At 35.7% G+C, this 13,213-nt stretch overlaps 1 protein-coding gene across 1 annotated transcript; it reads left to right on the plus strand.

Moving 5' to 3' along the window:
* The first annotated feature begins 3,040 nt into the window (after positions 1–3,040).
* Positions 3,041–11,406, plus strand: LOC134742001 (zinc carboxypeptidase-like). Its single transcript, XM_063674919.1, has 9 exons — positions 3,041–3,262; positions 4,074–4,207; positions 4,871–4,946; positions 5,234–5,390; positions 7,220–7,380; positions 8,038–8,125; positions 9,642–9,844; positions 10,035–10,122; positions 10,997–11,406. The coding sequence occupies exons 1-9, from the start codon at positions 3,071–3,073 to the stop codon at positions 11,182–11,184; spliced, it is 1,287 nt and encodes a 428-aa protein (XP_063530989.1). The 5' UTR covers positions 3,041–3,070; the 3' UTR covers positions 11,185–11,406.
* Positions 11,407–13,213: the final 1,807 nt, after the last annotated feature.

Raw genomic sequence — 13,213 nt, forward strand, 5'->3', positions numbered from 1 at the left:
AACTTGAACCGAACCAACTCTGTTGTTACAATCGAACTCAATTTTTAACGAGTTTAAAAGTTCAGTGTCGACAAATGCACTGAAACCCTTAATTTTGATAATATATTTCGCTACGCCTAATAAATTATTTTGTATTACTTTTTACGAAATAACATTTCATTCATTTACCCTTTTAAAGACCACAATAAACATAACATTTAATGTTACTTTCGGTTTGTAGGTAACTCTAGACTTACCCAGGCAGTACATGATTATAATCATGTAGGTTATGTTTATTGTGATTGCTTTTAGACCACCTACGGAAACTCATATATTACTTACTACCTTCATTGCTGTATATTTAAGTAAATGACGCTAACTTTGTGTTATTGTAGTACCATTTCTGCGAATTGTACTCGTATTTAACTTCGTTTCAAACTTTACAGACTAATTAAACTTTAAAGTGAGTTTTCGAAAATTATGGTAATGATATTTTACGGGTGTTTTATGTTAAAAACATAAGTGATATTAAATATAAAATCTTGATAAAACAGTACTTACATTGAATTCAGTAATTTAGTAATCAATACCCGACACTTTTCTTTTCTTTTTTCATTTAGGGTCGAAAGAGCTCGTGACTCTTAAGTGGAAATAATATAAAAAATCAAAAATCTAAAATCAAAAGTACAACATTAAATAGAAATGCCCGTTTACTTATTGTCTATTTATAAAACTAAATCACAAATAAGTAAAGAATAGCACGTATAAAATTCAACCAGATAAATAAACAATTTAGTTAGACTGAATATAGATGCAAAATGTATATTAAGTACATTTTCATTTATGCCTTGTACAATTGCACATATCTGTTAGCAAATATTGAAATGAGAAAGATTGTTACCTATATTTTAGAATTCTTACAATTTACGCCTTATTGTACAGAACATAGGGTTGACATTCCTTCTGATACCTTAGTACAACAGAAGACTATTAGCAGTTTATGGAATTCCAGTGGTATCGTTGTGATAGCCAATAAGTGGGTAGCAGCTGAAGCAGATTATTGAAGTATGCTTGTTAAATGTTGCGCCATTTTATTTGAGCGGGTTGTAATTCGATAACATAATCTATTTGCGATTTCAATACCTACAGTGTGAACAACTTTGGGAACAAATCTAATTATTTTATTACATATTTTGAATAAATAATTTAATTTAATAACTAGGTACACTACATTAGGTAAGCATTAAAGAAATACAAAAAAAAAAAAATTCGAAACTAAAATCCGTTCTGAGCCATGCCGGGTCCAAAGGTCCCCATAACACTAGCAGCGTGAACAGTAATAATTGTTAATTGTTTACACCATTTTGAATTGTGTTTTTAAGTAGTCACACTACTAATATATAAATTATAAACTGTAATAGATGTCATATATTAAATAAAACGTGACGAAGCCCTCCAGTGGTAAAGGCCGGATTCGAACCGGCGTCTTTAGCTATCGCGGCTAAAGCCATGAAGCCCATGAACCCTTAGGCCACCTCGCCACGACGGTAAGCGTCCCAATTTCTCGACTATATGCCATCTTAGTATGACTAATCTCTAGACGCCGGTTCGAATCCGGCCTTCACCGCTGGAGGGCTTCGTCACGTTTTATTTAATATATGACCACAGATTATATAATAGTTCTTACGAACAGATACTTATCTATCAAAGAAAACGCAAATACCTACCGTTTTGATACCTACACAAAAATACAATGGAGTGACCTTTAACGCGCCGCTCCCCGCACCGCGCGCACCGGCACAACGCTAGGGTTGCCGACGCTTCTTTCAAACACTTAGGTGTCTTAGGTAGATATCTAGCTATAAATGTGTCGTAAAAAACATTACCTACATCTTTAAAACAACTTAATAGTACCTACGTAACTTGTAACTATCGTAAAAATAATAACTGTAGGTGTAAGTACCTATATTGAGAATGTCTACTTATAGTTTGTCAAAGGACTGTCTCATTTCAAACATAGACAGAGAGAATCATACTATCTTTGTCTTACACTAGTACTAGCGCCCAAAAGAAAGGGATGAGTATAATTTTCCTGGTTGTTACTGACTGACAAATTGGTTTGACCAACTATAGTTTATAGTCGTTACCACTAGCTCCATCATTTAGCATTAAGTTTATAGTATAATATTGGGAATTTTAAATAACTATTGCTTTTTTCGATTTGACATTTTTACATTCTTAATAACAGATTCATTTAAATTTAATATTGAGTGATTTGACATTGGCCATTATTTAAAATTCTAGTTGACATTTAATTTAATTTATTAATTCGTTTTAATTGTTTTTTCTTAAAAATAATTATGTAACAAATGTAATGTGTGTTTTGTATATGACATTTATTCCGGTTTGAATTAATGAAATCTTATTTACTTAAGTTAAGTTGCAATTTGTATGTCTATCTTTTTGTTTTTAGCAATTAATGCATGCTAGCCATTAAGCATTAATTGTAATGCCAATTAGTACGTAAAGTTTAGCTGTTAGTGCTTATTGAATGAGAAATAAATAATTGAAATGAAATGAAAAAATATAATTAAATTCAGTTTCGGAGAAATCATCGATTTTGTGTTCTTCGTGGACCGTGATAACCTTAATAGGTAATTCATATCGTGAATGCCTGATTATAAATTTTAAATTAACACATAGTTACGTATTAATTAACGCCGCTCCATTAACTCTCCAAACTACCCTATTTTGTCATTGCGACAAATATCCGGGGTCTATACATGAAGGTAAAATCGATAGCTATTAAGGAACGGAACACCCTGTATATAAACCATTCAAGTAAGTAAGTAATTTAATTTGACTAGTTTCATATGTAAGGAAGTAATTCAAGTTTCATTCTGTTTTCTGACTCGAGTAATAAAATCCACTTTAAATTCAAGTGAATCCATCCCTGTATAGGATGCATTATCTGCAAACTTATTTAAACACATTGACACATAATTAATACTTAAGCAGGTACTTTATGGGTTCAAATAACATTCGCATTTCACCCGCACCGTTCATACATATTTGAGCCACTTCGCAGTTAATGCACATAGCTGCCCCGCTTCGCGAAGCAAACGCAAAGATGAATTGCCTTTTCGTGCTTATGTTTTATATTTGTACGGACGCGTTTGCGGCCAGTGTTGAAGTAAAAACGTATAGTGGTTATAGAGAATATCAGGTGATGGGCGACAAAGAAAGTCTTGATAAATTTGAAGAAAGTGTAAAAAAGTTTGAGGCAAGTATTATTGTTTTATTAAGTTGGTGATTTCAAATTAATTTGCTGCTTTTCAAAGTAATTGTAGAGCAAACGCTTTTTTTTAAATTACTGAACAATTTTTTCTTCTCTTAATATTATTTTTTCTTATTGAAAGTGTAATATTTAGTTCTCTGAAGGCTCCTTTAAACTCCATTTTATGAATAAAGTTATACGTAATGATATAAAGATGCCTAGATATTTATTTATAATACAGAATTGAATACACCTTTAAGCCACTCTTATTCTAAAAATATTTTTTAAGTATTTACTGTATCAGTGAATACTAATTTCAACCCTAAATCTAGTAGGCTAGATGACAAAATTTCATTAATGGTATCAATCCAATGGTGGTTTGTTTTTAGGATCAAATGTCTATATGGGACCCATTGCATTAAAGCAATACAAAAGTCAGAAATGATAGTCAAAGTCCGACAGTCGTACTTCACTCGCGAAACGCTCCTTACAAAACGATAAGTGAACGTGACGTCAAGATGGGCTCATCTTGACGTATGGACAAAACGAGAAAATTGCGTTTTTGTCGGTTAAATATTGCGTTTATGTACATAGTTGCTATACAATCTTTTTTTTATAAAATGTAAGGAATCGAATGATACCCTTACTTTTTTCCTTCTTGGAAGTTAAAAAAAACTTAAATTTTTAAACTTTCAGGTCCTGTATTATTTCCATATATTATTTTAATATCCACATTATTGTGATAAATTGCTTATTTGCTATATATTTTGCTAGATTTTGTTATAAAATTCAATATGTGTCATCATCCCTATTCCAGGAACTGTTTCTCATTAAACGCTACAGTGCAACTTCGCTTCAAACGCTCGTGTCACCGGAGCTGGTGGCCTTTCTTGACGAATCCGTTCAAAAGCTAAACCTACGAGCTACGCTTGTTTTTGACGATATATCCAAGTGAGTTTGAAATTAACTCTACACATCACTAGCGGGCAGATTACCTCAACTGTGGTGGCTTTATATGTTGTATTTTTACACGTTTTCAAGAAATTTGCCATGAAAAAAAAAACCGGAAAGTAGGCTTTATTTGCAAGAAGGGCAGACTCCAACCAAAACCTTAAAAGAGCTGACTCGATAAAAAACCGGACAAGTGCGAGGCGGACTCGCCCACAGAGGGTTCCGTACTTTTTAGTATTTGTTGTTGTAGCGGCAACAGAAATACATCATCTGTGAATATTTCAACTGTCTAGCTATCACGGTTCATGACATCAGAGGAGTCTTAGTAATAGGGTCCCGTTTTTACCCTTTGGGTACGGAACCCTAAAAATACGAAAACATACGTTACGTACATTGCATAAATAAAAAAAATAAAATAATAATATTGCATTTAGTAAAAAATGTAGCCGAGGGATCTTACCACAAAATTTTAAACACAAGTATATTTTCATAGTTGTTATTGAGGTAAAAATTTAAAACCCGCGGAATTGCCATAATTATCTTCCGTCGCAACTTTCGCGCGACACGCCATATCTTTTGTTCACTTCTAATAGTTCTAATCTGGAAGAACTTGTAGGTATATTTTAGGTAAATAGAGTTTTGATATTTTGATTATATTTTTAGAATAATACAGCAGGAAAAAGCCCCCAGTCTAAGAAAGAAAGGTTTCTCTTGGTCTGCATACTACGATATTGATGATGTAAGTTTAAACCCACTTTTTATATTTTGTTTTTTGTATTCACACGGTATCACTGCACTTTTGTTCCTAAATTTCAAACCCTTGACTTTTGTCACGAGAGCCCCGTCTCGCCACGTATCACAATACAATGTGACATTTAAAACTAGTAAGTAAATCGATAGCGTCAATTTGACTAGCCTTCGTTAAAAAACAATTTTTTTGTTGAACCGCTCTAAACTGCATGTCTAGTTTGCTAGCAATGAAGTATCCAGCACAAAATTTATCGTCTAACTCATTATTCCTAACAGATATACGGCTATCTCCAAAACATGAGCGTGACGTACCCTCAATGGACCGAGCTGGTGGTGGGCGGAGAGAGCTACGAAGGCCGACAGATCAAGGGACTGAGGATCAATACTCCAGAAGGCAGGGCCGAGGGCAAGCCGGCTGTTTTCATCGAGTCTGGCAAGTTTTACCATTACTTAAAAAAACCGGCCAAGTGCGAGTCGGACTCGCCCACAGAGGGTTCCGTACTTTTTAGTATTTGTTGTTATAGCGGCAACAGAAATACATCATCTGTGAAAATTTCAACTGTCTGGTGACAGACAGACGGAAAGACGGACAGTGGAGTCTTTAGTAATAGGGTCCCGTTTTTACCCTTTGGGTACGGAACCCTAAAAATTGATGCAGTTACGGAAGAAGCTGGTGGTGGGAAAGTTGCGAAGGCCGACAGATCAAGGGTCTGAGGATCACCACGCCAGAAGGCAGGGCCTTGAGCAAGCCGGCTGCTCGAGTCTGGCAAGTTTTACTATTAAATATTTTACAGTAACTTGCAAACATTATTTATTTTAGACCAGTTTTATTACAAAAATTAAGCACAACCAAATAGTTGCGACAAAAGAATTGTAGGAAAACATTAAGTATATAACGACATCTTTGACCGCTTTATGTCCTGATTTGAACCATTCATCATCATCATTAACTTAAGAGTTATTCTCTTGTCGGTGGAGTATCTTCCAGCTTTCCCTATCCCGCGCCAGCTCTTTGACTTTTTGATACGACACGACCCCTACTTTTTCTTTCACTTGATCTAAAAAGCTGCGTCTGGGTTTTCCTCTACCCCGCTTCCTTCCTATCCGCCCCTCCAGGATAGTTTTAAAGAAGTAGTCGTGTCGTATTAAGTATCCAATCATTTTCCCGCGTCTATTTGCAATAGTGTTCAGAATAGCTTTTCTTTCACTCACTCTTCTTAGCACCTCCTCATTCGTTATCCTGTCTCTCCAACTAATGCCTTCCATTCGCCTCCAGCACCACATTTCAAATGCTTCCATCCTCTTTCTATCTCTTAGGGTCATTGTCGACGTTTCACTTCTATAAAGGGCTATACTCCAGATGTACACCTTAATCAGTAGCTTCTTGCTTCTGCATGATAAACGGGATTTCAATAATTGTTTCTTCTGGTTGAAAGCTTTTTTTGCCATAGCAATCCTTGAAACGATGTCTGGTGTGCACCTAGAGTCCCTGGTAATTAAGCTACCTAAATATTTGAAACTATCAACCTGCTGAATTGGGATGTTGTTGAGAACTATTGGAGGATGATTAGTTTTGCGTTTTGAAGTTGTAAGGGTCTTAGTTTGAACCATTAGCACAATCGAAAAAGAACAAAGGTCAAAATCTCGAGAATATGCCTTAATGTTGCCCTAGACCATATTTTCATAGAGTGCGTAAATTCAGAGTAAAAGGCAAATTCCTACAGGATGCGTTACATTTTCCAAAATGGCGCCGGTTTCTCGAGGTTCCCAACTTTAAATAGTCTGCTACATTATTAACGTTTTCTCTAAATACAGCAAACGCCCGATTAAAGTTTGAAATTTGGACAGCCAACCAAACAACGGCCAATTAAACCAAGTACTTCCGTAAAGTTATTATATTTCTGTGGTGATACAATTATGATTATGTTCAAAATTGATTACACTAGTGGCTATAATTATGATTATTGTTAAAATTGATTACACTAGTGGCTTTGTGAGCTGTAGACCTCGTGAGCTTAACTAAAAAAAATATGGTTCCGCCATTTTGAAAATTGAATCGACAAAATCAATCTATTTAACAGTTAACAAAATTTATCAAGAATCGGTTGAGAATTGTGACCTATAGAGGAGAACAGCCGGACATACGAAAGCATTTTTGCCCAAGCTGAATCAAAGACCTTCGCTAATGCTCGGTCAAAAGCAGTAATCCGTCACACAGTCTCAAATATTGAAAAAAAAATGACCATCTCTAACTTTTTGCAGGCATCCACGCTAGGGAATGGATTACCCCCGCCACGACGACCTATTTCATCAATCAACTGCTCACGAGCGACAACCCTGACATTGAGGCCCTGCGGAATCAATTCGACTGGCATATATTTCCGAGTGTTAACCCTGATGGCTACCACTTTAGTTTTACTAAAGTAAGTTTTTAACTTTATTAATTTTGTAGTACCGTTAATATTTTTTTTACATGTACTTAATTGTTATTTTGGCTTCAATGCTGTGAAAAATATCTTGTTTTATTTTATCTAATTGATTATACAATTTGTGATTAATTATGACTCAACTGTCAAACTGCAGCTGCTGTCGATTTACATATAACTTCCGACTTCTGAAGAATAATTTATATAATATTGTCTTCAGTTACCGCGATAGTTACTCATGAAATAAAACTATGAAACCGGATTATATCGCGTATATTGAATTTATAATACATCCCGACGTTTCGAACCCTTTACAGCGTTCGTGGTCAACGGGTGACTGAGGAAAAACTACAAAGTGCAAAAATACCTACATACTAAAAATAATGAACCATCATAGACTATAAACTTTAAGGGTGGTTGTACATGCAAAATCGGTTCATAAGGCTAGTTATACAATACAACTATAAACAAACACAACTACAAACAACAAACAACAATACAACTGTAAAGGGTTCGAAACGTCTGGATGTATTATAAATTCAATATACGCGATATAATCCGTTTTCATCGTTTTATTTCATGAATAATTTATATTTTATGTTTAAATTTCTTAACCTATTTACAGTTTCTAATGTATGTTAATGAATTTGTTAGGACCGTATGTGGAGAAAAACTCGTTCAAAATCAAGCAATGGCTGCTACGGAGCGGATCCGAATCGCAACTGGGACTACAACTGGCTTAGTAAGAAACTATTTATTATTATAATTCTAGTAGGCTATGATTAAATAAGTTTTGTAACATAAATTTCATTTTTATCAACAACAACACAAGCTTTTATCGCTGACTGCACTTTTCTTTTAACGGAATACTAATACTAATCGAGACAAATCCCACAAACCCAAGCACAATTAGGTTGCGTCGTTTTATCAGTTTCTATGGCCACCTCCTGTGTGCATCAGCAGATAAACTCGATGGTACCATAATATTGCATTGTCACCCAACTTATATAATTATGTATGTGAAGAATCAGCGGCGGTATCATGGTCGTATTTTATCACCTGTCATGTCATGCGTCACTTCCCCACTTACATACGTGTCAGAACGTGACAGGCAGTGGCGTATCTAGGCGTGGGCGAATGGGGCCTTCGCCCACGGCCTCGCAAAGCCAATCTTTTTATTACCTTGGCAAAACACATTGAAAAGGGCCTCGCAGATGTTGTTTTCGCCCACGGCTAGATTGGTTCACGCTACGCCACTGATGACTGCCAGGCTAGCACATGATTGGCGCGAGGTATCTCGCCGCGACATAGACTATTCATCCCTCTTTTATTCATACAGTTAGTAAAAGACGGGTAGTCTATCTCGCGGCGAGATACTGTCGCGCCAATCATGTGCTCGGCCTACAGGCATGATAACAGATGATAAAACACCGACCATCTTAGCCCTACAGCTTAGGTCAACCGAATGTTACGATTGGGAAGTGGGTCTAATTTAACTTGCAAGATTTGACCCAAAGACCCATACATACATACATACCTGCATATAAGTTAAATAAAAGCTTGTAAATATGTGGCTCGTGGCACCAGCTCAGCTGTATATGTCCGACTAAATAGTGTGCCTCTTTTATGGAGGAACTGCAGAAAAAATATTCATAGTTGTTTTCATTACTTTTATTTTATTTTATTGGTTCCATGGCGTTAGCAAAATTATACAGTTTTAATTGAAGTTGCATGCATATATGCTCGTGTAAACTGCAACTATAAAGATAACATTATTTATATTAAAAGAGGATCGTTTATTCTTAAATCTAAGATCCAACGTTTAATACAGGCAATTTTGTAAGTGCGACGTAACATACATAGCGAGTATAGTTCTTTTTACATTTGGACTACCCAACCTCAAAATTTCGAAAAAATCATTACTTTGATAACTTCTTTATTCTTTATTGTATTGCAGTCATGTTCATAATACATTAGGTGTTACAGTTTGAGTATAGTAGGTACATGACACCCTGTAAGGGCACTTCAATGAGCTGATGCGTTTAACTGAGGCTGTTGGTGAGAAATTGTTATGATCGGCTACGGACTTTTTGAAGATTTGCCTTTACGCCTGAAATAAGTTGTAGATCTATAATTTACCATCTGACATTTATAAAAAGCATTAATTAGAAGGTCTCATAGTGAAAGTCGCTCATTATTCCTACCTACATCATAAGCTGTCTTTTGTGGACACCTCACATATAAAACTTAAATTTCAGAGTATGGAGCGAACGACAACCCCTGCGATTACCAAGTCTACGGTGGCTCCAAGCCATTCTCCGAGATCGAGACCCGAACCCTGTCTCAGTACATCTCTAACGTGGAGAACCTTCTCGGCTACATTGCTTTTCACGCGGATGCTCAGATGCTGCTACTTCCCTATTCGGACTCAGAGGAGCATAACGACAACTATGATGACTTGGTAACTAAAAAATATCCATCCATCCTTTTCCATCATATCACCCGTCTTCGAAGAAAGGCACTTTCTCTTGCATCTCTCATCCAGTTGAGGCCTATATGTCAATTGTGCTGTGTAGGTACTTTTCCGCCTATTGTTTTTTTTTTCGTAACAGGAAATTCAGAAGTCTATGGCATATTTAATTTTTCTTCAGGTAAGAATCGGCAAAACATCTTTAGACTACGGGTACAAGGTGAATCATGCTACATATGATGGCCCTGCTACCGCTGCGGAAGTTCTATGTAAGATATTTTTCACCTACGTTTTTAGAGCTTTTAATTTTTAGTTTAACTATATTGTGACCATGCCAATAGCTACATCAACTGTGTTCCTGGTCCAAAAAATATCAATCGCCATTCAGCGATGGAATGCCGCCAGTTTTTTTAGCACATTTGCTACGGGTGACATCAGTGGGGGGTAATTCTGTATCAAGTTAGTACCTTACTTATCAAGTTACTTGTATTGAAAGTGTGCAATTTTACGTTGTATTAATTGAATAGTAACCTAATTTTAAACCAATATCCAAACCCACCCTATAAAACTGCGTTAACGATAACATCGATGGAGATAGTCACTTCAAGATTCATTAAGAACAAAAAATAAAAAATATACCCATGTATTCTAACAAGTACCTACACAAAATCGTCTAAATGAATAAGGATGATGACACATGTTGAATTTAATAACAAAATCTAGTAAAATAGATAGCCCAATTAATCACAATAATGTGGATATTAAAATAATAAATAGGTAGTACAAAAATACAGAAAAGTTTCAAAATTTAAGTTTTTTTTAACTTCCAAAAGGAAAAAAGATTGTATAGCAACTATATACATAAACGCAATATTTCACAGACAAAAACGCAATTTTCTTGTTTTGTCCATACTTCAAGATGGGATTTCAGTGACCTTGACGTCACGTTCACTTATTGTTTTGTTAGGAGCGTTTCGAGTGAAGTACGACTGTAGGACTTTGGCTATCATTTCTGCCATATAGACATTTGATCCTAAAAGCAAACCCGATCGATTGATACCATTAATAAAAAATTGTCATGTAGCCTATTAGATGTGTCAGAATGTGGTAATTTAGAGTGAGAATACAATGCTTATTTTTCAGACAAAGCCTCAGGCGGCAGCATGGATTGGGTACGTTTCGCTCTTGGAACCCAACTGGTGTACACGTATGAGCTGAGAGGCTACTACTTCTACTGGCCACCAGCGCTGATCTACCAGCAAGGAGACGAGGTCACACAGATGATGTTAGGACTGTTTAAAGAAGCCGGGAATCTCGGATACTACAAATAATTTTACTGTTCGTCTTTGTTGTTTCTTAACAACGGTCTTCCGTTTTAGTTTTCTAAGTACTGTCATATACGGAGTGAAAGATACTTTGAGTTTGTTTTTTACATACATTTTCATAATGCTAGGCGAATTCGTAGTCGAACTTTCGATTATAGTTTGTATTGTTAAACATTTCAAAGCACGAACTATAAATGTTAGCGAAATCAATAAAGTCAGTAATACTATTTTGGGCTTTTTTTTGCTTTATAAGACTCGGTATTAAAAAAACAGCGACAAGATAGAAATTAGTGTAAATGTACCATTTTCCCCGCGGGCTGCTTGAATGGCATTCAAAAGGGTACTATTACTTGTCCCAGTGATGGCGTTAATTTTACTTACTTTTTATACGATATTTCTAGGATAAGGTTGTAGAAACATAGAGAGTACTCTCTCCAGGCGGGTGTATTGCAACTGATACTCGAAACCTTGTAAGCGCGATGTAGGAGATGTATCGCGCTTTATACAAGATTGCACTCTTTGTTTAAGAGTGGCCATACTACCGCCATCTGTTAGAATCTTGTAGCATGACGTTGACAGACAGAGAAAACGCCACAGGGTGTCCAACTCCATAAAATTGGTTGAGGCTTTAGGGATATACATAATTTAATAGACGACACATTCTTGTCGTCTTCTATAGAACATAGTAAGATACAATATGTTGACTCACCTTGTAAAGTTTTTAGGAGGTTATCCATGAAGCCACGACAGTGCCCGAGCGCCATCGGTACCATAGTTCTGAATCAACTTGCACTCCATGAAAACTATAAATAACCATTGCATTTAAACACAACACTAGGATGCGATTAATTTTATCACAATTTAAATAATATTAATAGAACACATTTTGTGCTTTCACATATTAACTGATTTTAAATGTACACTACATAAAACCTATAGGTCCCGTGTTAATTTACTTAATTTAGAGATTTTAATGTTTATTAATTTTATTATATTATTTATATTAAGCTTACGCTTATCCAAGGCTTATCCTTTTATTTGTCTGACGTTGGTCTGACCACGGAAGAAGAACTAAGGTCTGACGCATGGAGACTGTATAAGTCTGACGTATGAAAAATGTCAGTCTCGCATAAAAGAGTTCCAAAATTCTTTAGTTTGGCGAAAAGCTTTATTATTATTATTTTATTTTACTATTTGTAATTTTGAATTTATTTGATATATAATGTAATGTGTATTATGTAATTAAATTGTATTTTTGAATTTATCAAATAATGTAAATTGTATATCCTGACTTGCCTTATATGGTTCATGTTATACTCATGTCCCAGAGCCTAACTAGCGCCACCGGAGAGATTAGGAACTATTATTTAAAGCTGAAAGCGGTCACTTTTGCAACAATTCTGCCATAAGAGATTGGCATCCTTTCTATACCATCCATAAAAGAAAGAAAATAGAAAGCCAACGTACGTCATACCTATTATACTTACTTTACTCCAACGAACGTAGAACGTAGTGATTATAAATGCTCTTTGCTTTACTCTTTGGCCAACGTATTTGCATGACGTTGTCAGTTGAAACGCATCTCGAAACCATCTCGAAACTTTCAATCGATCAGGATCAGAGCTGACTTTATTCCTGCGATGCGATATTTCCTTCGTTTTGTGCGCCGCGTGCGTAGTTGTCCGCGTATGTCCATAATTGTGAATCAGTTGTGTTTGTTGACTGTGCTAAATGTACTAGGCAGCACGTGTTTTAAGGCATCTACTTATATCCTGAAATCAGAACCCTTGGGCAAACTTGCGTGACCTCGCTCGATGCATGCAAAGCATACCGTTGCAGCGGAAACCGGGTGCAATTTTAAAGTAAGTAATGATGCCAAATGTAGTTCATATTTTTAGTAAATTTATAAAAGTCATGCGCACATTAAAATGTTACTCTAAATGTTACTGCCTTACTGCACAATACTGACTGCGGACATATCTTATGCTATTTTCTATTATTCAACCACTGGGCAATTGGGGATACGTACTTAAAA

This window comes from Cydia strobilella, chromosome 6 (genome assembly GCF_947568885.1).
Source record: "Cydia strobilella chromosome 6, ilCydStro3.1, whole genome shotgun sequence".
Taxonomy (NCBI): domain Eukaryota; kingdom Metazoa; phylum Arthropoda; class Insecta; order Lepidoptera; family Tortricidae; genus Cydia; species Cydia strobilella.

Coding starts and splice junctions, on each gene's coding strand:
- LOC134742001 (XM_063674919.1), top strand. CDS start 3,071: ATGCACATAGCTGCCCCGCTTCGCGAAGCAAACGCAAAGATGAATTGC. Junction 3,263..4,073: donor AAAGTGTAAAAAAGTTTGAG/GCAAGTATTATT, acceptor TCCCTATTCCAG/GAACTGTTTCTCATTAAACG. Junction 4,947..5,233: donor CATACTACGATATTGATGAT/GTAAGTTTAAAC, acceptor TATTCCTAACAG/ATATACGGCTATCTCCAAAA.